Source organism: Monodelphis domestica, chromosome 3, assembly GCF_027887165.1.
Source record: "Monodelphis domestica isolate mMonDom1 chromosome 3, mMonDom1.pri, whole genome shotgun sequence".
NCBI classification, from domain to species: domain Eukaryota; kingdom Metazoa; phylum Chordata; class Mammalia; order Didelphimorphia; family Didelphidae; genus Monodelphis; species Monodelphis domestica.
The window spans coordinates 412545408-412572642 of NC_077229.1; the positions used below are offsets into that span (position 1 = coordinate 412545408).

General features: G+C 32.4%; 1 protein-coding gene across 1 annotated transcript in view; it reads right to left on the minus strand.

Annotated features, from left to right (window-relative positions):
• The window catches only part of RIT2 (Ras like without CAAX 2), a 565628-nt gene that overhangs the window by 420445 nt on the left and 117948 nt on the right, over window positions 1-27235 (minus strand). Inside the window, exon 2 of the mRNA XM_001362484.3 lies at window positions 17910-17966. Coding sequence (XP_001362521.1) covers window positions 17910-17966 — 57 coding nt within the window. The remainder of the gene's footprint in view (window positions 1-17909; window positions 17967-27235) is intronic.

Genomic DNA, 27235 nt, shown 5'->3' on the forward strand with positions numbered 1-27235 from the left:
GGAACAAGAAAAAGTTTCCTGGAAAGGTTGATATGAGCTGAGTCTTGAAAGAAGACAAGGCTGTTTAGAGGTTAATAGGCTCCTCTGGCTGAATCATAAAGTATGGTTAAGAAAATATAAAAAGCTTGAAAGGGGCAATTAGGAGGAACAAGGGATAGTATATTTGGCTTGGAGTCAGAAGGACCAGAATTCAAACATTTACTAGCTGTGTGATATCAGGCATGCCCCTTTATTTTTCTTTCATTTTGGGAGAATATACCAAATATGGATCTATGTTTTGCATTATTTCAAATGTATACTTGTTATATTGCTTGATTTCCTTATGTATGGAAGAGATGGAGGGAGAGAATTTAGAATTCTAAGTGTAAAAAAAGAATGTTAAAGATATATAATTAATTTAAAATGTAAAATGAGTCAAAAATAAGTATGGATTGAAATGGATGATCTCTGAGGTCCTTTTAATTCTAATTTCTATTATTTATCATAGTAACCCATTTTATATTCAAAATAAAACGGCTCTGAAAAGTAGACCAGTTAGGTGTTTTTGTCTGTTATATAAGTAGATTAAATTAGTTTTAAGGGGTTAAATTATTTTCCTCATGTCATACACTTAGTTAGTGCTCAAGTTCAGCTTTCAGGTCTCCCATTTCTTATCTAGTGTTTCTTCTATTATACCATCCTGCCAAAAAGAAAAGAAAAAGGATCTGCAAATGACATTTACAATCATAGTTACAAAATCCTAGAGATGATAGCTAGCATGTATTTAGTACTTTAAACTTTGTAAAGCAGTTTTCATGTGTTATCTCATTTGATAGGGGCTTTAGGAGTCAGACAGGCCAATGACCTCATTTTACAGATGAGGAAACTATAGATCAAATGGTTAAGTGACACGCCTGAGGTCACACAACCTTTTAATAGCACAGCTGAGACTAGAATCAAGTCTTTCCAACTTTAAGATGAGCTTCCTTTCTATTAGAACACACTGCCTATTCTATTTAGCTAGCTAGCTAGCTACACACATACACACACACACACACACAAATGCATATATACACTCAACATGTACATGTATAGGTATATATATATATATACACTTGAAGAATTATATAATATTGTGTATATATATATTATATATGATTTTTAAAAGACTGGGATTTTACTTTTCTTGAAAATTCATAAATACTATCTACATGTGACTAACTTTGTAAATGGCTTTTCCTGTTCTAGTGCAATATTTGTCTTTCTGATTATAAAAATGAGTATTCCAAGGAATTTCATTAAAAGAGACAGTCCACTGAGAGAACATGGGCCAGTGTAGAATTTGACAAATCCAGATAGCCCTTTGGATATTCAATGTGGCTGTGAATGTACAACATAAAGGGACGGGTTACTTTGGTGACAATCTGGTTAACTTGATTGATTAAAGTTATCTGATTGAATAATCTAGTCCCAGAGGGCATCCACTGACCCATGAGCTCCAGTTTGGCAGTCTTTTTTGATCAAGTTCACCAGAGTGCTCTTTCTTGAAGCCTGAAAAGTAAATATTATACAATAATATATTAAAAAAAAAAAAAAACCTTCACAAAGCCAGGCAGAACTGTTAATAAGAAGTAATCTCAAGGTTATGTGGAGGACCAAAGAAAAGCCATCCGGATAGGCAGCCAGCTGTATCTAATGTCTCTGATTCCTCTAGGAAATCTAAGCTAGTTGATGCTTTGAAGCTATTTTTTTAGTTTATCCCCCAAATCTCCCTTCTATGAGGAAAATTTTACCTTACTTCAGATGAACACTAAAGGAGAAGTGAATATATTAAAGCATTTAACTTTTTTTTTAAATAAAAGCTAGTAATATTGAGGATTTCAGCAACAGTGTTCACTAAACCACAGGCAAGGAGTCTCTAAGTAAATTTCCCCTGATATTTAATTGTTCCCAGGGGGATCAGAAAAGAATGAGGATTTCATTGATACATCACAACACCCAATAAATAGCCTCACTAATAAGGGATGAAAAAACCAAGTGTATTTTGTTAACATAAAGTTTAGAAAATTTCATTTGAATGTTAAATCTCTAATAATAACTTCTGTCAGTAGCCCAAGTAAGTAGAAATGTCAACATAAGACTATAGATTCCGGAAGGGACACGACTCTTTATATTCTGTGATGAGGTGGCTAATTTCCATTAGAGATTACTATTTAGTTATAAAAACATGATGGAAGTCTGTTTTTTGAGCATTCTCTTTATTACGTAGAGTTTCATAATTAGCACTTTGCCCAGAGAATTTGCGTTTGTTATCAAGTTCTTTTCCAGTCATGTCTAACTCTTTGTGACTCCTTTTGAATTTTTCTTGACAAAGATACTGGAGTGGCTTGCTATTTCCTTCTCTAGCTCATTTTATAGATGAGGAAACTAAGGCAAACAGTATTTAGTGTCTTTCTCAGTGTCACACAGTGGGTAAGTATCTCAGGCCAGATTTGAAGTTAGGTAGCAGAGTCTTCCTGACTCTAGGCCTGACACTGTACCACATAGCTACCAGAGGATTAACACATATAAAATTCTTACCTTTGGTCAATGAAATTTAAAAATAACTGTATTCCTGTATAATTATTTTATTCTTTAATTCTATACATTTTAAAAACATTATTCTAAGAAAGTACCTAAAGTATCAAAAGACTTTCAAAGTATGTAAGACACATATACATACACATATAGTTAAGAATTCCTTTTCTAATCTATTATTAAAACATTAAGTTTGGCTTTAAACAAAGGAAAGAAGGAGGCAGTCATGCCTTTTAATTTTAAAAGTTATATAAAAATGTCTCTTCTCCCAATTATGTCACCTATAATAAATTGTTGAGATCTTAGCTACTAAAAATACACTAAGAAATTCAATATATTGTTATTTTTGTTTTTCCACTATGAACAAATATCATAGTTATAATCTTTTTTTCTTTCCTCTATTTAATTGTTTAAAAATTGTAATGTCATCACTTTGTATATTTATATAATTCATTGATTTGTAATTTATCCTTCTTCATATTCTAAGTCACAGGTCAAATTTATTTTCTGCCATATTGCCATCCCATATTCAAGGGAACATAGTCAATTAATGAGTTCCTTAACTAGTAATTTGTGTTCTTTCAATTATATAATATACTATTTGACCCATTTTCTTCTAATCTTTGAATATTTAATATATCTTCCACTGTTGTACTTACAAATTTTTATTCACTACCAGATAATTTTGATAATTACTGATATGTATGCATATACTGATTTTGAATTTTCATTATGATATCCAGATTCCATTTGCTATTCATTTTCACTGATCTACAAGACTTTCTAGGATTTATATATTATTAGATATCTTAGATAATTACTGTTTTATATTCTGTTTTGAGAAGCAGTCATAACACGATGAACAGAGTTGACATTGTAGTTAAAAAGACCTAAGTTTATACATACTGGCTGTGTTATCTGCGGTAACTTATGTAATTAGCCAATGCCTAAGGCAGCTCTCTAAGATTTTGAAATGTCTGGACCCATTGAAAGGAAGCAATTTCCCTAAGTTTTCTTTAAAACCCTTACCTTCCATTTCATAATCAATACTGTGTATTGGTTCCAAGGCAGAAGAGGAGTAAGGGTTAGGTGATTGGGGTTGTGTCTGAGGTTAGATTTGAACCAATGTCCTCTTGACTCCATGCCTGGATCTCTATCTACTGAGACACTTTAGTCCTAGTCTCAGATAGATTTTAATGTGTACAAATGTATATCTGTGTACATGTGTAGGAAAAGAAACATAAAATGAGGGATAGAGATAGAGCTACAGAGAGACAGAGAAACAGAAACAGATATAGTACATGTAATACTTAGTTATTTTTGCATGCACATATAATCAGCTATCTCCATGTTTTCAGTAAGATGGCAGATCATAGGTCATTGTTGCCTGACATTGGACATCCAAGAATTACCATCTGACTTACTGGTGCATCCAAAAAACTGCTCGGGATTATCATCTAACTTGATTCTGCCCTCTAAGGACAATTGAAGCCTTTTTATTTGTCCTAAAGCTGTACTCCTTTATCTCTCTAATTAGAATATGAATCCTTGAGGAGAGAGAAATTATTTTTTTCCTTTTTCTTTTTTGGGACTTAACACAATGCTTGGCATATAATAAGCATTAAAACTTAGCACTTTCAATAAGTGTGCACTTAATGTTTTCCTAATGTTAACTCCTAGTTTTTCTGGCATAAATCCAATGTGGTCATACATAAATACATATATACATTTGTGTGTTCATACACATATATTTCCTCCAGCATATATTTGTGTATTTCTCTAAGTTGTGCATGCATGTATATGTTTTATGCAAATGGGATATTTTAGCCATAAATAATAGCTTGGCATAGTGAAAACATTGCTAGTCTAGAATCAGAAAACATGGGTTCAAATCTCACCTCATCTATGTGATCCTAGATAATTCCCTTAACATCTCTTGGGACTCAATTTCCTCATATGTAAAATAAAGGAGTTAGATATTGCTTCCATCTCTAGCTAAGTACACAGAAACCTATCCTTCTCAGAGTATTAGCCACACAAAAATATAAAACTGTCTATTTATCTTCAAATGCTTGGATTCTATGGCCATAGAGGGGTAGCAATATAAACTTTGGTAAGATTATAAATCATTTGAAGTTCTGAGTTGCTGAAATATCTGTGTGTAAACTGAAGTTTTGTGTAAGGATAATTTTAGGGTTGTGACCTAATCTAAATTAATTTTGGTCACCAGGGCATATCTCAAATAAAATACCCAAGTCAGCTGGCAATTTATGTTGATTTTAATTAAAATAGAGGAAAGGAATTAAGGAGAAGAGGGAAGGAGGTTATAGGATTTCTCCCACCTGGCCTGTACCAGGGTAAGTTCAAAGATGTCCACAATGAAGTCTCTGAAGAAGATTAGAGGCTTTCTAAGAGGATAATGTTTGGAAGGTAAAGGAGAAAAGAATCAGTCTAAACTCCAAGAGAGCTCAGTTAAGATGTCTCACCTGACCTAGGCTACTCAGCTTTTCCCAGTATAGTATTAAGGAAAACTCACCGCCAAACTGGACAATAGCTGCTGCCATGCCAAGATACCGGAATGCTTAGTACACAGCCAGCCAGAGCCAGCTTTCCATGGAAAGAGAGCCCGGAGACAGGAAGTGACATGAAATATATAGATGATTTTTACATCACTTTTCTCTGCCTCACATGGACAAATGGTAGCTTAAGCTTGACTTAGGACAGCCCAGGGGTCTGTCATTTTTTTCTGATTTGTCATTTGCAAGCACATGTCTGTCATAGGCCATCCTCCTAAATACTTAATCCTTATGTATGGTGTAGACATTCCTGTTTTTGTTAGACTAAGTAGGGTGGAGTAATCTAAAGTTCACATTTAGGAGTTTTGACTTGTCCAAAATTTAGTAACTAATGGAGCCAGAACTAACAGCCATTTCTTCTGCTTCCTATTAGAGCATTATTTCATCTAAAACATTTTGATAATTGGATATAAATTTCTGAAAGGGAGGGGCAACTTTGTCATTGTCTTTGTAACCACAGCACACAGCATAATGGCTGGAAAGAAATAAGTGCTTAATAAATATTTGCTTTTAGATTCACTGTTTCTCTCAAGCAAACTGGAAAAATGGCACAAATGTCTGAATATGCAATACAGCCTCCATCTCTTTCAGTGATATACAGTAATTCCTCACCTACTGTGGGAGTTATGTTCCAGAGACCCCTGAGACAGGTGAGAATTCACAAAGCAGTGGTGTTATATTTACTTTATTGTTTATATATATACATATATATGTATATATATATATATATATATATATATAAATATACACATTTTTAAGGCTTTATAAACCCTCCTCACTCTCTTACAAACCTTTGCCACACTCTTATTAACCTTTTCCACACTCTTATAAGCTCTGATCCAATCAGTGCCCAGGATACAGAACACAGCACTGTGGTTGGTCACCTTTCAGTCAATTGTGTGCCGTACACAATCTCATGTTGGCCAACTTGTGCAAGTGGTAGTGGCATACTTCATTTCCATTGTGAATAGTACAGTATTCACCTGCAAAATCCCATGATATAATGAAAACTCTTTGATAAAGAATTATATCTATATATATATTAAAAAACCATTATACAGTGAAGCTGTGATAAGTGAATTATGATATAGCAAGGGATAACTATATATAAAAATATACTTGAGATTAGACTGAGAGCTAGAATTTCAGAAATGTAAATTTAAACTCTATGGATGCAAAACCAGAATATGAAAAAAAAAAGGTATATAATACAATGTATGTGCCCTGTGTGGCTTCACTTTTCTTTGGACTTCCTTATATCTTAAATTAGGGGGTGTAAAATTGGTAAACTCTATGATTTCTTGCCTCCAAATTTATAACACTACAATGGTGTTATCTATTTTCCAACAGAATCTCAGAGTCAGAAGGCACAAAGTAAGTTATGAACAAATGAAAAGTGTTTGCATAGCCACAGAAAATAAAGTAGGCTTCCTAGAGCTGCTCATCACCTTTATAGTATCCTTACTTAGCACAGCCCTTACATTCATATCCTTCATGTTTTTTTCACCTTTCTTTTACCATATCTCTGTCTTGCATTCCCTCTCTGTAGTATTCTAATGTCTTTTTTCCAGTCAAATAACAAAAGCTGATGTTTATTTAGTGCTTTGCAGTTTACAAAGCACTTTATATAGACTCTATTTTTCCCCTTTAAACAATGCTCTAAGGCAGATAACACAAATGCAGGTATACTTTTTTCTCATTTTACAAGTTGTGTTAAGTGATTTAGCCAGGGTCTCACAGATAGTAATTTATAAATCATGGACTCAAACTCAGATCTTCTGATTCCAAATCCAATTTATTTATCACTTTAGAAAGGTCTGTTTGTCATATGACAGCCAAAATCTTTTAATTGCTTAAAATTATTATTATAATTACCTACTATCACTTTTATTTTTATGGGATTTTACTATTCCCAGAAACTGAAAGTCATGACTGAAGTTGTGAATTTTAGCTTAACAAGGTACATGCATTAACTATTTTTTTTAAGTCCACAAATTAGAGATGATATACTACATTAGAAAGAGTGAAATGTTAATTTAATATGGTATGTTTTTCTAATGTATCTGTGTATTTCCAATTTATTATAATCACATTTATATTTTCCAAGTAGCTTTGATTGCAGAGTGATAACTCTAGTTGATGGTAATTAAGCCAGATGTCTGGAATATACTTTATCACTAACTTGTGTGACTTCTTGAATTTTTATTATTATTTTCTTTTGTTTTTTCTTTTGTATTACCTCTCCTCCTTTCCCAGCTCCTTCACCAAGACTTGTTACTTGCCTTTTCAATTCTTTCCTGAGGAGCTATTTCAGTCCTTACCAATTGCTCAGTAAGAGCATAAATCTTTCAGTGCATTGTATTATGCAGTATTCATGGAGAGTAAGTGAAAATGGAGAGCTGAAGCTCTGGAACAGGCACCACTTTTTCAGTGAAGTAGATTAAAGGGAAAGATACAATTGTGTCCCGTGAAAACTAGATCTGTTAGCACAATTAGAAACTCATTGATTCTATCACTTTATGCCCACTGTAGGAAGTGAACTATATATGGGCAAGTGGGACACTGAAGTTGTCATATCTGGCCATTAAAGCCATGATAAAAGGCATTTATTTCTAAAGGAAAATCAAACTCATAGAAAAATTGTAATAGGATCATCAAACTAGCCTTATTCCACCCAATTTTAAAAATGTACTACATTTAAGCCTAATAAAAAAGACTACTGAACAACATAAATGATTTTATTTTGGTCTAAAATATGTTAGTTTCAAAGATTCCCAGAGCAATTACAAAAGGTGAACTAATAAGTATTAATAACAATAATAATAAGGATAATATTCACCATGGTACTTTTATATGTGTTTATTTTTGTTCAGTAAAGGATTACCTGTCACAATAAATGGGCAATTCACTAATAGTTCCTGTTAAGCAGAGGTATAGCAGAGAAATGTTCTTGATTTAGTCAGAAACTAATTTGGAATCTTAGCTATGTAATTTACTAGTTTAGTAGTCCTATATAAGTAATACAACACTTTTTAAAGAATCAGAATGTGCATTTATAAAATAGAGATAGCAACATTTTTGCCACCTATTTCAGAGTTGAATTGTTATTAATTATTTTATTATGTATATTTATTATGTAAATTGTACTTAGAAAAGTCTTATTATTTTCAGCTTCAAAACAAAACCAATGCACAAAAAATCCTCTACTGCATTGCCAAGAGATCAATCATACCTCTGATATAGTTGATATTCATATATAAACTACACTATCTATGGACAGTGGATCTAACACTGAAGTCAGAAGGACTCAACTTCATGAGATCATCTTTGGCCTCAGACATTTATTAGCTGGGTGATCCTGGACAAGTCACTAAACCTTTTTGCCTTAGTTCTTCGTCTGTAAAAAAAGAGCTGGAAAAGGAAATAACAAACCACTTTTGTGTCTCTGCCAAGAAAACAACAAATGAGTTGGGTTTTTCTTGGCAGAAATGAAGAGTTAAACACAACTGATAAATGACAACACTTTACATCCAGTCAGTACAGAGAAAATCCAAGATGTGAAAGTAGAAAAGAGACCACAGTCAGAAGAGATGCAAGGAGTGAGGGAAGGGGTATTGGTAAATATTGACTAATTGTTCTGTAGTTGGGAGACAAATGAAAAAAACAGAACAAATCATAAAGAATAAAAGTTTATCAGGTTATGTAAGAATAAATGGGGTTGATATAATAAGTGACTTGTGATGTTGAACACCTGGCACACATGCCAAAGAGGACACTCAGAGCCCTCTCTATGGGTATGTGCACTGTCACCCCAATACAGAGTTCACCAGAGTTCATCACTAGAAGGCCAGGGGGATATGGGTTTGGGTTGCTGCCCTCCCCTTTCCAAGTGCTCCTGAGGACATTTCTCACAACCCTCACCTCTCTAAAAGTTTCACCATCACTATAATAGGCCCTCTAATTTGGTCATTGTCAAGAGAATATTTTTATTGATGTCTAGTGGGAGAAAGTCAAAATAAAACCCCACCAGAGAATTAGACAAGATGAGCTCAAGGGCCCTTCTGACTCTAAACCTATAATCTTGAGATTTTTACTATCTATAAGTCACTTGGTAATATATGGAATATAACAGATCAGTATATTGTCATCATGCTCACAAGAAATTTAGTGTAATCAGCAATGAATAGGCAAAGTGGATATAGTGTTGGACTTGGATTCGGGAAGATCTCAGTACATGCCTGGGGTCTTACTCAGGGTGACAGAGTTAGTAAGTGTCTGAAACCAGTTTGAATTGAGAAATATGAAGCTTGCTGACTTCAGGTGCTACATACTATCTAAAGTATCACCTAGCTGCCCCTAAATCAACACAGAGAACATACACACAGACACACACATAGACACACACACACACACACATTGATACACATGGAAGGATAAACAAAAATTGAAAAAGTACAAAATAATCCCAACATTATAAAACTCAACCAATATGATAGATTAAAGATAGGATCTTATGGATTCAATAGATATCATGAGAGAATAACAAGAAAATACCAAATGACTCAAAAGTTTGGAAAAATTATCAATAATAAGCAATGATTTTGGGTCACTAATGGAGTCCCAAATATATAATTTAAAACAAATTTTTTATTTATGTGTGTTACACATATACACACACGGGGAAGGACAGAGAGAGAGAGAAACAGAGAGACACAGAGAGAGAGATAGAATTCATGATATGGTAGACAACCTCTGAATAAAAAGAAGCTGAGACAATAATAGATTTGAAACATTTACAAAAATAAAATGAGAAAAAAGAAAAATTGGCAAAAAGCAATGAAAAAGTAAGCTACATTGAAAGAACACCAAATCAGAGGAGAATAATATCTAACTTTTTAAGAATAATTACTACTAATACTTCATATAGTATTGTCAAAAACTGAGAAAACATCCTATATGAATCATTTTATGAGATGGATATAATATCTAATATCTAAACAGGAAAAGATAAAGCATAGAAGAAACACTAGGCCAATATCATTAATGTATATATTAAAAATTTCAAACAAATTCCTTTCAAATAGACTGCAATGAATGATCCAAAAAATACATTCATTATGATCAAGTGGGAATTATGCTGTGGGTGCAAAGATGATTCAGCAGTAGGAAAACAATCAATGTAATTAATCATATTAAATACTAAAACATTTAAAATCATATGAAAATTTCAAAAGATTCAGAAAAGACCTTTAACAAAGTACAGAATACATTTATTTTGAAAATCTTACCATGTGTAGACATCAAGATACTTTTTAATAGCACTAAAATATCTATTTATAACCAAAAGGAAGAATCATATAGAATGCTCATACATTAAAATATTTTCCAATACATTAGTGAAGCAGATGCCTACTCTCCTCTGCTTTTATTTGATTTAGATCTAGAAATGCCAACAATAGCAATATAACAAGAGATGGCATTTAAAGGTATAATGGCAAATTAGAAAAGGGGATAAAATGATCTGCATTTGCTGATGATATTATGACATACTTCTAAAACACTAGAGAACAAAGTGTCAAAATGGAAAATTCAAAACAAATTTCTCTGATAAGGTTTTACTATCCAAGTTATATTAAAATGACAAATGTTTAAAATTAAAGATCATTCCTCAAAAGATCAATGGCCAAATACTTTGAACAAATAAAATAAAATATATTCTAAGTATTTATGAAATATGAAATAATGTTGTGAAAACAACTCTGCATTCCCATCTCACATATATTCATATAATATTTTAAATGGCAATGATCAATATTGAAGGGGTTGTGAAATAATAGATACACTAATTTTTTGGCTTCCATTTTGAAGAGGAATAATGGCAAAACAGATAATGTATTAAGTTGCTCATGTGCATGAATTACATTTAATTGAGTCAGGGTTGTCCAAAGTCACTTTCAATTCCAGAGACATTGAAGTCCATTGGTCAGAAAACACTGATACTTTGCTGGTAAATTTATGGAATTTTTATACATTTTCAATAGTCATTTGAAAACATGCAAATAAAGTGGCTAAAATTAAAATCTATTAGCTACAAATTCCATTATTGTGTTTATACACCATCAAAAACAAAGTCCCCATATACAATAAAATTTTATAGCAACATTATTGTTGATGTCAAGGAATTATAAACAAAGTAGATGCCCAGAAGGAAAGGAATGATTAAACAAATTTTGTTAGATGAAGTTAATTGAAAATTACTATCTTATAAGAAATAATATGTTCAATGATAAAGAAAAGCACAGGAAGATCTTTATGAACTAATTCAGAGTGAAGTTAACAGAGACAAAAAAACAGTATACATTCTGGTTATAATCATATAAATGAAAACAACTATACATCAAAAAATGAAAAGTGAATGAAATAAAATTACAAAGAAAAGTATTGATTGAAATGAATAGATACAAGAAGACCTTCCAAACTCACCCCTAAATGGTAGTGGGTAGTTCACAGATTTTGATAAATATCCAGGTTTTTGGACTTTATCAGTATATTTGTCAATTATGCTGATTCCCCTCACCCCATTCAAAATATTATTTGGTATATAAAATGTGTTTTTGTGGTGGAGGAGGGAGGAAGGAAACTGGGAATAATTATTATAATATGAGAGATATAAAGCATAAAAAACAATTTTAAAAAATGAACAAAAATTTATAAAAATTAAATTAATTGTTATATGATAGGATGTTGAAAGATGAGTTAAGAATAGGTGTTCTTGGTGTAGCTAGGTATTACCAAGAATAGAGCATGAGACCTGGCAGGAGGACCTGGGTTCAAATGTGGCCTTAGATTCTTAGAAAGCTGTGTGGCTTTGGGCAAGTCACTTAACCCTAATTGTTCAGCCTTTGACTCTCTTCTTTCTTAGAATTGATACTAAGACAAGGTAAGGGTTAAAAAGGGGGAAAAAAAAGAATCAATGTTCACTCAGAAAAAATGATGCCATATTAAAAAATGGATACCATTAAATTTTGAGAAGGGGGAAGCAAAACTAACTAAAACTGGTATTGTGATTAATCCAAAGAACTGATCCACGAAATGAGACATAACAAATCTGAAAGAGAAAACACTTTTCTTGGGGAAAGGGAAGAGATGTTTTGAGGGGACTGTCAAAAGATTATTTGGTTCTTGAGTTAGTCTCTTACAGAAGGAAAGAATTTAAAATGTTTGAGATAATTGGGGAGAGTCTATTTCAGAAATAGTGAAGGGACAGAGATGGGAAAGGACTGAATGAGAATGGTGTTGGTATAGACTAGTTTCACTGGTAAAAAGAATTCATAAAGTTAAGTAATATAACGCAATAATTATTTAACTTTCTATACTAGAAGAGTTCTGAGTATGTAGCCAGGAGAACTTAGATCTCAAGTATTGTCTTTGATTTTTACAAACTCTATGACCCTGGCCAAATAAAGAACTCTCTTTCCCCAAGAATAATTTTTTTTTTGCAGAAAATTGAAATAATGATACTCATACTATTATTCTGCCTCTCTGACCTTGATTTTCCTCTTCTATAAATAATCAGTAATATCAGAATCTTTTTAAATTATATATTTAATAATCTTGTTACTTAAAGGAAATTGATGAATAGTCTCAAAAATATGGAATATAAAAACCACAGAATAACAAAAGAAGAAAAATGTGATTTTGAAAATTCCATTAGCAGAAAAAATTAATAATCCATAAATGAACTTTTTAGAAGAAAATATGGCAAGGAGAGGTAAAAGGTCCAGAGGACAGATGGATTTAAAAGTGAATTCTATGAAAAACTAAAGGAACTTAAAGTAAAATATAAAATATCTGTAAAAACAAAAAAGGAGGCATAAATATAATCATTTCAACAGTATGAATATTGCCTTGATATATAAGGGAGAAACAAAGAAGTTACAAAACACTATAGACTAATATTTTCAATTAACATCAATATAAAATTTTAATATAATATTTGCAACTTGGCTTCAGTGGTATTTAATAAAAATTATACACTATAATCATCTTGCCTTTATATCAGGAATGCAAATTTTGTTTCAAATAAGAAAGACTATACAAATACTATGATATATCAATCTATATAAGTTTTAAAATTACCTAATTATATCAATAAATTTTGAAAAGGCTTTTGAAAAAAATCCAGTGCTTATTTTCATTTTAAACTCAGAAATCATAGGAATAAATGATAGTTCTTTTTAGTCATATAGTAAGTTATATTTATCAAAAGCCAAGATTAAGCAGTACATCTAATGGAAAAAGGTGCCCATTATCATCACTGCTTTTAAACGCATAGCAAAGCACTTGCTGATTGCTAACCTTAGCAAAAATAATTTTAAAAAAACAGGAAGGGATAAAAATAGGGAAAGAGAAAACAAAATGATTATTTTTACATATGACCTGATGGTGCACTTAAAAAACTCAAGAAATTTAACTAAAATCATAGAAATAATACCCTTAAAGTTGTAATATGTAAGATGAATATACTTAATTCATAAGCATTCTTGTATTTTTCCAATGAAAACTCTCACCTTCACTTTACCAAAAGTAAAAATGACAGATAAATAAAAAAGAGAAGAAAATAAAAGACATAAAATGAAAAACAACAATAGATATTCCTCAACTAATAGTGTTTTGTTTTGTTTTGTTCTTTTGTTTTGTTTTTGCAATATAAGTGTCTTCCCTATGTACCAATGTAACATTTTTTAAAATTATATAAACCTGTCACCAAAAAATTAAGACATAATGAAAGGGCATTAATCTCTAGTTTTTGAAATTAGTAAAAATATGATAATGAAAAAAAGACATCATCAGGGTCAATATCCTCAAAGGAATGGAAGCAACATCAGCTGGCATTTTTATAACACTTTTGTTTACTAAATATTTTACAAACATCATCTCTTTTGAAACTCACAGCTGTCCTAAGATATTGTTTCTAAAGAAAGAGAAAATGAATTCAAGTCAGTGGACCCAAACTGAAGTACTGGCACTTACTAGCTTTGGACCAATTGCAAGTAAATGATCTTTCCTGGAGCATGCTTTTCTCATCTTTATAGTTGTTAAAAGGATACTTGTACTACTTCTATAGCTAAGTTATTTCAAGGAGAGTTTTGTAATCTTTAAAGTCCTTCATATTTATGAGCTATTACTATTTTTCAGTCACCCCTTTTTATTTCTCCTATTGATTCTGGAATATTTTTACTAAAAGCATTACTTAAAGTTTTAATTTGTTTTTATAAAATCAACATACATATATACCCATATGGAAATTTCTCCCTCTATTCTTTGCAGAGGTAGGGAAACAGGGATATAGAACATCATATACATCAGATATAGTTGATAAATCTGTAGATTTTTCCCAACTAATTAAAAAAATAAATATCTGTTACAATGGGCAACTCTTTTAGAGGGAAAAATTTGGAAATAAGGGTGAGGTTAAAATTCTAGATATCAATAAAATAAAAGTATACATTATCATAAAAATATAAATGATAATTTTAATTATAAAAATTAAAGGATTATACAAAATGAGATGTTTAATACAGATACTGTAAGATAATATTATATTAGTAACACTTTTATGTCATTGGTGACCATATTGCACTGTTTTTTTTGCCTACATTTTAGGAAATAATATTTTGTAATCATATTTCCATGTATATCACTTATAGTTGAATTAATATTCTATCTGTAGCAATTTCTATAAAAGGTTGAACATCATTACCCTTGTTTAGAAAGAGAACTGTCAATAATAAAAGTCATCCATTTTTCTTAATAATAAAATCCAACTTCAATTTTTTTTTTAAATTTCGTGACCCTTCTCTAGGAATATAATTCATTGGAAGTCTGAAGTGTGCCTGTATAGGAGTCATAGAATCAATAGGACTCAATTTCACATTTGTAGCTCTCTACTGTTAGTTGAAAACCAGGTATTCATTGGTTGCTTGCTCTGAAAGTGTGCCTAGGAAAATCATGGATATAATAATTCTAACTTTGGGGGGAATAAAAAGATACCTCAAAATGCCTTTTTCTCCCTTAGCAGTAAATCGAATCTAAGGTATCAAATTTGTGTGACAGGACTGAGAAAAGGTAAATTTAAGACTTAATGTAAAAGGAAAAAGGAACAGAATACCAGAAAGCATTTTTCAAAGATTTATGAATCAAATGAGTCTAGTTCCCCATTAGTAGGTTTGCAGGAAAAAGGGAAAGAGTGAAGAAGCTATGTTTCTTCCCATAGGAACAGAAAAAAAGTTTCTTGATCCTTGTTATTCGTCACTAATTTGTACAATTTTTCAAATATTCCAACATGACTTCCTCTTTTGGGGCCCTTTAAGTAACTGCAATAGAGGTAAGTTTTGCAATCTGAGCTAGTAAAAAGTAAATTATTTGGGACTTTCCCTTTCTCTGAAGAGCATAGCCAATGACTGTTAACGGATATTCCCATTAGAATTAGAAAAGAAAAAATTAGAAAAGAAAAAAAAATGAAATGATCAGGAAATTGGATAGAGAATAATAAATCCCTCTGTGTATCTCCTTCTAAACTTCCAACTCAGAGGCTATTTCATTTATAGCCAAATAAATATATGATTTCAGTTATTTGTACAGAATGTCCAGTTAGCTAAATATTTAATGATGAATATACCCTGTGGATATCTAAAGGAGACATCATTATCTAGTGCTCATTTCTTCCTCTTGAAGGAGCTATTTTTGATTTATATCTGTTTCCTACCCTGTTCAAGCTACTAGACTAAGAGAGCATCAAGAGAGGCAGGTTTCTGAATTACCAATATATTTAAACCAACTGCCAATACAGTTTTAAAACTTGCAAACAATGCCATAAACAGAAAATGAATTTGTATTATTCCAAATGATTATATTGTCTGGTTGCATTTTTTTTTGGAGAATAACCCAATTTGAAAGAAAAATTACCACCCCAAACGCCCTCTATCTTTAATCACTGAAATAAAAGTTTGGGGAAGAGGGACACTGACTTTTCAAATAAGAGTTTGTTCATCACTTCTAAAATATGATCAAATAGCTGCCCATAAAGAACGAAGTGTTTGACTTGAAGTTAGAAGGTATGGATTTCAGAATTAGCTCCATCACTCTCTACTTCTAATGTGGGCTGACAGTGGGCAGTAAGAGGCAGTAATAGGAACAAGACCTTCATACTTTGAAATCTTGTGTTTCTCACTAGTTGGCACTGGTTAAACATCAACTACAAAATCTGTAGTTTAAGCATTAATCAAGCATGAACTATTATAGTGTGTTCAATTATCCACTCAGTGTACTAGATCTATAACATTCTATACTAGGCATCAACTTTGTGTTCTTAGAAAAAATTAATTGCTTTTAGTGATCCTCCCACTGTACCACATCCCTCCCCTTCATGTTGCCTCGCCAGAAGGGAAGCAAGACCTCTCTTGCATTGACAAATGATGACAAGGTGGACAATGGAGAAACATGGAATCTTCATGCTCAGAACTCTGGCATTCCAGAAGAATCGCCCAATCTTTTGATGTTCCTTATTCCTTATGACAACAAACCCCAAAACACACCTACACCAGAATTTGGAAAGGGAGATGCTAAACTATCAGATCCCAATAAATATTCCAACCCTGATGCACAGGATGTGGAAGTTGCCACTCCATAATGGAACCAACCTGAATAAATGAAACAAAAATCTGAAATATTAACTATTTTTAAATAATGAATAGTTTCTGGTGCTAACTAGGTTAACATTAGATTATCTGGAGGAGGAGCTTAGAAAAAATCATTTTAGTGCAGATATTTTAAAACTGAAGTGTATATAGTCTTCCTATTAGGTTTATGAAGTTATATGAGGAAAATGACAAAAATTTTAAAAGAATTATTTCCTTCAAAATTTGATGTATTTTGTTTCATGCATTAATATATGTGTGTATATGTATATGTATATTCTGAGAAGCCATCTATAGGTTTCTACCAACCATTAAAAAGGCCAATAACACACCAAAAAGTAATGAATACTACTTTTTTTTATCACTTATTTTCAGTCTTAGAATCAATACTGTGTATTGGTTCGAAGGCAGAAGAGCAGTAAAGAGTAGGCAATGGGGGTTAAGTGACTGCCCAGGGTCACACAGTTAGGACATGTCTGAGGCCAGATTTAAGAACATTATTTTAATAAATTTCACTGGACAAAAATTTGAATAAGAGATCCAACCTCAGGAAAAAAATCCCTTAAGGAAATAGGAATTCAGACTTCTGTATTATCTTCTATTTAACATTAATTGACTCAAAGACAACTTTATATTATAATCAATTTGACATGGTTTGTGGACATGAAAATAGTCTCAAATATTCAGTAAATTTTATTGAGGACTAGAATTCAGAGCCACAAAGCAGGGTTCCATATAATTATGTAAACATATCAAGTCATAATATTTTGTACTTCTGCCGTGAATTTTAATGGAAACTGAACCAGATTAGAAGCAATAAATCATGGGTTCTATTCCTTGCTCTACCAGTCATGGGCAAGGACAAATCATTTAATTATATCTGGACTTTAGATTCTTCAGAATTCTAAGTTCTAAGCGGTACTTATAACTTTATAAATATGTACTCATATGAGGCTCTGATGGCACTTAAAAGATGATAATAGTAACCATATAATAAATTGAATTTTCAATTTTCTTACACTAGGACAATCCTTCTGATTGTGCTAAAGGTAAAAAAAAATATATTTTTTTCACTCACCTATGGTAGGATCATGATAATCAGGAAACCGATGACTGATAAACTGCATTGTCATTGCTAGAGAGAAAGAGAATATGCAAATTAGCCCAGCAATAAAATCTAAAGAAGGGCCAAAGCAAGCAGTAAACATTAATGGGGCCTAGTAATTCAATTTCTAATTGATTTTTCAGCAACTGTCTTTGGGAGCATAAGTGAGTTGCTAGAGAACCCAAAACAGGCTTCCAGTGTTACCCACAAATGAATCTGAATTTTAATTCTGGTTCTGCCCACAACTAGCTCTTTAACTTTGGGAAAGTCGTAACATGTCCCTGGGTCTTAATTTCTTCATAGGCAAAAGGAATGTATTTGACTTGATGCTCTCTCAGGTCTATTAAAACTCAAAATTCTATGAGGTTATGACCCTTTTATTATCCTATGACTCATAATTGTCACTCAGTCATAATTATGAACATCATTGAGGACATTTAGAGACAAATAGTCCCATATCGAATAGCCTCTGAACATTCACTCTCCAGATTGTTAATATCTTTTTGGTAATATGTTACCCAAAATGAAACATAATATTCTAGGTTTGGTCTGACCAGTGAAGAATATAATGGAGATGTTACTATTCCCTGAACATACTTTGCAAAAAACCTTCTTCCTTTGTTTTGTTTTCATAATTCCTTATAGCCAGAATGACCTTCTCTCCCATAGGAACATTTGTCACTGATGGGTGGTAGGAGAGTGAGGGGGGAAGCAAGAAGAAATTTCAAGGAGATATTGATAGTTAAGAGCAGCTTTGAAAGTTGCACAGAGCAGGTAGCTAGGAGGTTCAGTGGCTTGAGAGCCAGGCTTAGGGATGAGAGGTCCTAGGTCCAAATCTAGCCTCAGACTCTTCCAATTGTGTTACCCTGGGAAAATCACTTAACCTCCATTGCCTAGACCTTACCACTCTTCTGCCTTAGTATAAATGTATAGCATTGATTCTAAGATAGAAAGTAGGGTTTTGTTTTGTTTTTTAAGAAATTGCACAGAAACACAATAGGCAAAGTGGGAGAAAGAGAACCTTGTAAGCATAAGGAAAAAATGAATAAAGGGTCTCAAGATTTAAAAACCACAAGGAATAAACAGATACTATATTTGAATTCTCTATAGAGTAGATTGGTAGGGGGTAAAACACTGAGTATATGAAGAAGAAGAATCTGGGATGAGGCTGGGAAAAAAAATCATCTCCAAACTATGAAGGATGCAAATATCAGACAGAGGAGACTGCTCTTTACTCATCATATGAAAGGGAGTCACTGAAGATCTTTGAGCAGAAGATTGAGAGGACCAAACATGGATTTTTTAAAAAAGCATTTAGAAAAGAACATCAATAACATTTTGGCATCCTAGGCATAGTATCTTGAAAGGAAAAGAGAATTGTAATCATGGATGTTGCCATGGTTCAAAACAAGCCCCTGACTTGCAAACAATGCAGGGATATGTGAAGAATGGGGCTCCGCCAAAGTACTCTCAGGTGGCAGAGGGCAATGCTCAGAATCATGATATGCAAATGGGGGCATGTGCATTATGAAGGTGCGAAGAGGGCAGCACAGTTATAGGAAACAAGACTGAGGATAATGGGATGGAATACATAGAGAATGAAATATTAAGTGTAAGCAATGGAATAGAAACTGATGGGAGGTGTAGAGAAGCACATAAATCCTGGCAGAGTAATAGCAGTGTTGAACCCTGGCAGTAGTGATGCAGAAGAAAATGGGGAAGTGAATAGTGATGGATAAGAATCAGAACTATAGTTCTCTGAGCCTTCTGTTTTGGCACATATTATAGAAACACAGTCTCCACCAAATAGCACTGAACCTCACGCTACCCTAACAGTAGGGAATGAGGTTTTTGATTGCTTTGTGGACTCTGATGTTAGTAAATGTGAGGTAAGATAAGTAGTTTCAAGGCTACTGCTATAGCCAAGGCAGGCAGTAAGTAGTATCTATACTACAGAGGTCCCTATGCATACTCACATATATATTCTGGGATATTATATTGTGAGAGGCAGCATGAAATAGTGAAAAGAAAAGTAATTTCATTGACAAGAAATTCATAGTATACTACTTGTTCCTGACACCTACTGGTTGTAAGACGCTGGGTAAGTAATTTTTCTTCTGAGTATTTCTTTAAGACCATAATTTGAGAGAGTGGGAAAGACTGATCTACACTGCTTTAAAAAAAAAAAAAAGTCATCTCAGGAACTATTAAGTTCTAGTACTGACTTTTGGCCTAAGACTGCTTAGTCAATTTATTAATATATATTAGTCAAGCTTTTCTCTATTCCATGGTCACAGATGAAACAGTCAAAGACAAATGTCTGTTGTGATTTTTAAGGAACTTTGTGGAATGTTCTAGAACTGTTCTCAAATATGAAATGCAGTTCTTGCCTTCAAAGGACAGGGGACAGGAATAGGACATGGGATTTCATTCATATGGGATACTCCAAGATGATGAAACTCCCTGAAGCAATGAAAGACAGCATCTTTTCTATAATATGGAATCTTGGAGATTTACTGAGAGCATCACGACATCAAGTTACCAATCTGACACCAAACATTCAATATGTTTCAGAATCAAGACTTGTTTCTTGTCTTTTTGACTTCAAGACCAGCTCACTTTCTATTATGATACAGTGACATATGAGTCTTGCTTTTTATCTGGAGAAAAATAAAACACTATGTTATAGGGAGAAGCCAAATAGCTCAAGGGATTGAGAGCCATGTCTAGAGATAGATAGTTCTGGGTTCAAATGTGGCTTCAGACACTTATTAGTTGTGTCACCCTGCACAAATCACTTAACCTTAATTGCCTAGCCCTTACTACTTTTCTGCTTTGGAACCAATATTAAGTATTGATTCAAGGATGGAAGTAGGACTTAAACAACAACATTATATTGTATTAAGACAAAGATATGATGAAATGATAAGAAACTATAAGATGTGTGTGTTTATAAGAATACATACATGATAGTATTTACTTAAGTATACAGAATGTATATATAGACACATATATATATATACACACCTATCTACATAAACAGACAAGAATGTACATATGAGTATATAAATGTTTTCATATAGATCAATGTATATGGCACTAAGATTACAGTCAGAGGACTCAGATTCAAGTTAAATGTTACTTTTTTATTTTCACTTTTTTACTTATGTAAAAGGACGTCAAACAAATTAATTAATCTCTCTAGAAAGAAATTTTCTCTACCTTAAATTGAAGATGTCACACTATGTGATCTCTGAGATCTTTTGAGGATCTAAATCCACGTCCATCTGCCCTGGACCAGGCAGCACACTGGCATTTAGTAAGTTTAGCAACAGCAGAAACTGAAGAATCTAAGAATTTGTGTCAAGGAGGATGCAGGTAAGCATTTTAAATGGTTATAGATTTAGACTCCCTAAACTTGGGGTGAGAGTACAATATCGAGCTATAAATCAGTCCTGGATTTTCCTGGTACAGTTATTCATAGATACCCGACATGAATTTAGAGACTACACTTTCTCCCTTAATGGAAAACTGCAGCTCATCTTCTAATAGAGAAAAAAAAAAGTCCCTCTTTCTTAAATCTTCTGACCTGCCCTAGAGTCAGAACAAAAGCAGAGGGAGCTAACTGAGCTTTATTCCAGCACTTTATATATATATTTAAAAATATTGATTTATAAAAGTTTCTTTTGTGTTTTTACAAAGTTATTGCAATGTGTAATATAATTGGATAAGCATTGTCTTTTATCTTCCTCTTATTTTATAATGCAAATGGATACAAGAAGAATAATAGAAGTTTACAGTATGCTTTTTACTATATTTATAACACCTTTTAATATAACTTTACATCTATCTATCATCTATTATCTATCTGTCTCTCTATCAATCCATCTAAACTTCTCTTTTTAAAACACTTTCCATTTATCTTAGAATTAATCATTTATATTGGATTCAAGTACAGAAAATCAGGAAGAGTTAGGCAATAGGGGTTAAGTCACTTTCCCAGGGTCACATAGCTAGGAAGTAAGTTTTAAGTTTTAAAGTAACTTATCCTAAAAGCAATCCTGTGAGTTAGTGAGAATTTCCTTCCCACTTGATAAATGAATATATAGTTTCAGGGAAGTGAAGTGACTTGAACAGCTCACACAGCTAATGTTGCCATTGGAATTCAAACTGTTCCTAGCTTTATATTCAATATATTTTCCATACTTCCTCTAAATATTAATTTTTCCCACTTTAATGAAAGAAAATGCATTCTATTAGATGGAAAAATGGAGAAAAAATAGAAGGAAATAACTATTAAGAAAGTTCTCAAATAAAAGGAGACACAGAAAGGAAATAAATGATTGCTTTGAATCCATATTTAAATGTATCTATTGTCTCTAGATATGACAGTTACTAACTCAAAATCTTAGTGGATCTCTTTTGCTAAATTGAGGAAACAAATCTTCTCTAACTGTAGAACCCCTTTCCAAATCTCTTTTTGGAAATCTTAGCCAACAAAATGAGAATATCCTAGTTATTTACTTGTAGTCAGTGACTTAAGAATGTGGAGAGAGTAATTTTCTAAAATGTTAGAACACATTTGTGTTTATTTTTTTCAAACTACACCTTTGTGGTAGATAGACAAGAATAATAAATGTTTCATAAATGAGTAGTTGCATCAACAGCATCATTCTTTTTTTTTTTTAAATTAAATTTAATTAATTTAATTTAGAATATTTTCCCCTGGTTACAAGAATCATGTTCTTTCCCTTACCTTCCCCTGACACCCCCCCCCCCCCCATAGCCCACGTGCAATTCCACTGGTTTAAATGTGTCCTTAATCAAAACCTGTTTCCATATTATTGACATGCACTAGGGTGATCATTTAGAGTCTATATCCCCAATCATATCCATCGACCCATGTGGTCAAGCAGTTGTTTTTCTTCTGTGTTTCTACTCTCACAGTTTTTCCTCTGAATGTGGACAGTGTATTTCTAATCGATCCCTACAAATTGTTCTGGATCATTGCATTCCTACTAATAGAGAAGTCCATTACATTTGATTGTACCAAAGTATATCAGTCTCTGTGTACAATGTTCTCCAGGTTCTGCTCCTTTCACTCTGCATCAATTCCTGGAGGTCTTTCCAGTTCCCATGGAATTTCTCCACTTTATTATTCCTTTGAGCACAATAGTATTCCACCACTAACATATACCACAATTTGTTTAGCCATTTCCCAATTGAAGGGCATCCCCTCATTTTCCAAATTTTTGTGACCACAAAGAGTGCAGCTATGAATATTCTTGTACAAGTCTTTTTCCTTATTATCTCTTTGGGGTATAAACACATCAGTGAAATGGCTGGATCAAAGGACAAACAGTCTTTTAGCGCCCTTTGGGCATAGTTCCAAATTGCCCTCCAGAATGGTTGGATCAATTCACAACTCCACCAGCAGTGCATTAATGTCCCAATTTTAACACATCCCCTCCAGCATTCATTATTTTCCTTTGCTGTCAGATTAGACAATCTACTGGGTGTAAGGTGGTACTTCAGATTTGTTTTGATTTGCATTTCTCTGATTATAAGAGATTTAAAACACTTTTTCATCTGCTTATAAATAGTTTTGATTTCTTTATCTGAGAATTGTCTATTTATGTCCCTTGACATTTATCAATTAGAGAATGGCTTGATTTTTTGTACAATGGATTTAGCTCTTCATAAATTTGAATAATTAGACCTTTATCAGAGATTTTATCGTAAAGATTTTTCCCAATTTGTTGTTTCCCTTCTTATTTTGGTTGCATTGATTTTGTTTGTACAAAAAATTTTAAATTTAATGTAATCAAAATTACTTATTTTACATTTTATAATTTTTTCCTTACTCTTGTTTAGTCTTAAAATCTTACCTTTCCTAAAGATCTGACAAGTATACTATTCTGTGCTCACCTAATTTACTTATAGTTTCCTTTTTTATATTGAAGTCATTCACCCATTCTGAGTTTACCTTGTTGTAGGGTGTGAGATGTTGATCCAAACCTAATCTCTCCCATACTGTCTTCCAATTTTCCCCAGTAGTTTTTGTCAAATAATGTATTTTTGTCCCCAAAGCTTGGATATTTGGATTTATCATAGACTGTCTTGCTAAGGTCACTTACCCCAAGTCTATTCCACTGATCCTCCTTTCTGTCTCTTAGCCAGTACTATGTTGTTTTGATGATCACTGCTTTATAGTATAGTTTGAGATCCGGTACTGGTAGGCTACCTTCCTTCACATTTTTTCATTATTTCCCTGGATATCCTTGGTCTTTTGTTCTTCAAAATGAAATTTGTTATGGTTTTTCTAATTCAGTAAAAAAGTTTCTTGGTAGTTTGATGGGCATTGCAGCTTGTCCTACCCATGAGCAATTAATGTTTTTTCCAATTATTTACATCTAATTTTAATTATGTGGAGAGTGTTTTGTAGCTGTGTTCAAATATTTCCTGTGTTTTTCTCAGGAGATATATTTCTAGGTATTTTATATTGTCTAGGGTGACTTTTAAGGCAATTTTTCTTTCTATCTCTTGCTGCTGAGATGTGTTGAAAATATATAGAAATGCTGATGATTTATGTGGTTTTATTTTGTATCCTGCAACTTTGCTAAATTTGTTGATTATTTCAACTAGCTTTTTAGTTGATTCTCTAGGATTCTTTAAGTAGACCAATATATCATCTTCAAAGAGTGATAGCTTGGTCTCCTCATTAACTATTTTAATACCTTCAATTTCTTTTTCTTCTCTTATTGCAACTGCTAGTGTTTCTAGTACAATGTTAAATAATAGAGGGGATAATCGGCATCCTCATTTCAGTCCTGATCTTATTGGGAATGTTTCTAATTTAACCCCATCACAGATGATATTTGCTGATGGTTTTAGATATATACTGTTTTTTTTTATTATTAGGAAAGGCCCTTCTATGACTATACTTTCTAGTGTTTTCAATAGGAATGAGTGTTGTATTTTGTCAAATGCTTTTTTCTGTACCTATTAAGATAATCATGTGATTTTTGTTGGTTTGCTTGTTGATATGGTCAATTATGTGGATGTTTTCCTAATATTGAACCATCCTTGCATTCCTGGTATAAATCCTACCTGATCATAATGAATAACCCTCATGATCTCTTGCTGGAGTTTTTTTTTTGCTAGTATTCTATTTAGGATTTTTGCATCTGTGTTCATTAAGGAGATTGGTCTATAGTTTTCTTTCTCTGTTTTTGACCTGCCTGGCTTTGGAATCAGTACCATATTTGTGTCATAAAAGGAATTTGTTAGCACTTCTTCTTTGCTTATTATTTCAAATAGTTTGTATAATATTGGATTAGTTGGTCTTTGAATTTTTGATAGAATTTACTTGTGAATCCATCTAGTCCTGTGGATTTTTTCTTAGGGAGTTCTTTGATGGCTTGTTCTTTTCTTTTTCTGATATTGATTATTTAAGTATTCTATTTCTTCTTCTGTTACTCTAGGCGATTTATATTTTTGTAAATATCAACCATATCACCTACATTTACATATTTATTGGCATATAATTGGGCAAAATATTTTTAATGATTGTCTTAATTTCCCCTTCCTTAGAGGTGAGGTCTCCCTTTTCATCTTTGATACTGTTAATTTGGTTTTCTTCTTTCCTTTTTTTATTAGATTGACCATTATTTGTCTATTTTATTTGTTTTTTTTAAACAGCTTGTAATCTTATTTAATAATTTAACAGTTTTTTCACTTTCACTTTCATTAATTTTTCCTTTAACTTTTAGGATCTCTAATTTAGTTTTGATCTGGGGATTTTTAATTTGTTTACTATCAATTTTTTTTGATTTACATGTCCAACTCATTGACCTCTACCCTTCCTAATTTGTTAATATATGAATTCAAGGATATAAATTCCCCCCTGTGTAATGCTTTGGTTACATCACATAGATTTTGAAAGAATGTCTCATCATTGTCTTTTTCTTCAATGAAATTATTAATTGTTTCTATGACTTGTTCTTTAACTAGCCAATTTTGGAGAACCATATTATTTAATTTCCAATTAATTTTTGTCTTGACTCTCCATGTATCCATACTAATTACTATTTTTATTTCATTATGATCTGAAAGGGTTGCATTTATTATTTCTGGGTTTTTTAGCATTTTTTTACCATGTGTTTATGCCCTAATACATGGTCAATCTTTGTGAATGTACAATGTGCTGCTGAAAAGAAGGTGCATTCCTTTTTGTCCCTATTTATTTTTCTCCTCATATCTATTAACTAATTTTTTTCAAGATTTCATTCACTTCTCTTACCTCTTTCTTATTTATTTTTTTTTGTTTGATTTATCTAGATTTGATAGAGGAAGGTTCAGGTCTCCCATTAGTATAGTTTTACTATCTATTGCATCCTTGAGCTACACTATTTGGATGCTATGCCATTTGGTACATACATATTGAGTACAGGTATTTCCTCATTGTCTATACTGCCTTTTATCAGGATGTAATTACCTTCCCTATCTCTTTTAACTAGATTTATTTTTACTTTGGCTTTGTCAGATATCATGATTATGACTCCTGCCTTCTTTTTTGTCAGTTGATGCCCAATAGATTTGTTTCCATACTCTTACTTTCACCCTATGTGTATCTACCTTCCTCATGTGTGTTTCTTGTTGAAAGCATATGGTAGGGTTTTAGATTCTAATCCACTCTGCTATTTGCTTGCATTTTATGGGTGAGTTCATTCCATTCACATTCAGAGTTATGATTACTAGCTGAGTATTTCCCAGCATTTTGATTTCTACTCTTGGTCCTGCCTTTTCTTCTTTCACTATTTCCTTCTATACCTCATATAAGGATTATAAAGTGAGAATATAGCGGTATCAAATACTGCCTGAGGAGGAAGCCATTTCAAAGCCATGTTGACAACAATCTCAAATGGCTATATGTAAGGATCAGAATGTGTCTGCAGGTGTTTTATATGACATCAAGCATCAAATTGGATAAAAATTTATCACAATTTAAAGAATATATGTTTGTGTTAGTTACACTAAAATCCACAGGTATCTCCCTTTCTCCCTCCCCTCTCTACTGCAGAGAAGGCATCAGTTCACAAATTGTATATATGTACATATAAACTGTTTCTTAAGTGTCTCTATCAATTATTTCTCTTGAGATAGTTATATAGAATTTATTCTTCAAATATCAATTTTATTTCTCCATGTACATGTTCTTTTCAAATTATTCTGCTCATCATTTCTTATGAGATAGTATTATTATACCTTACAATTTTCCATAATCAAATGTTTTGTAG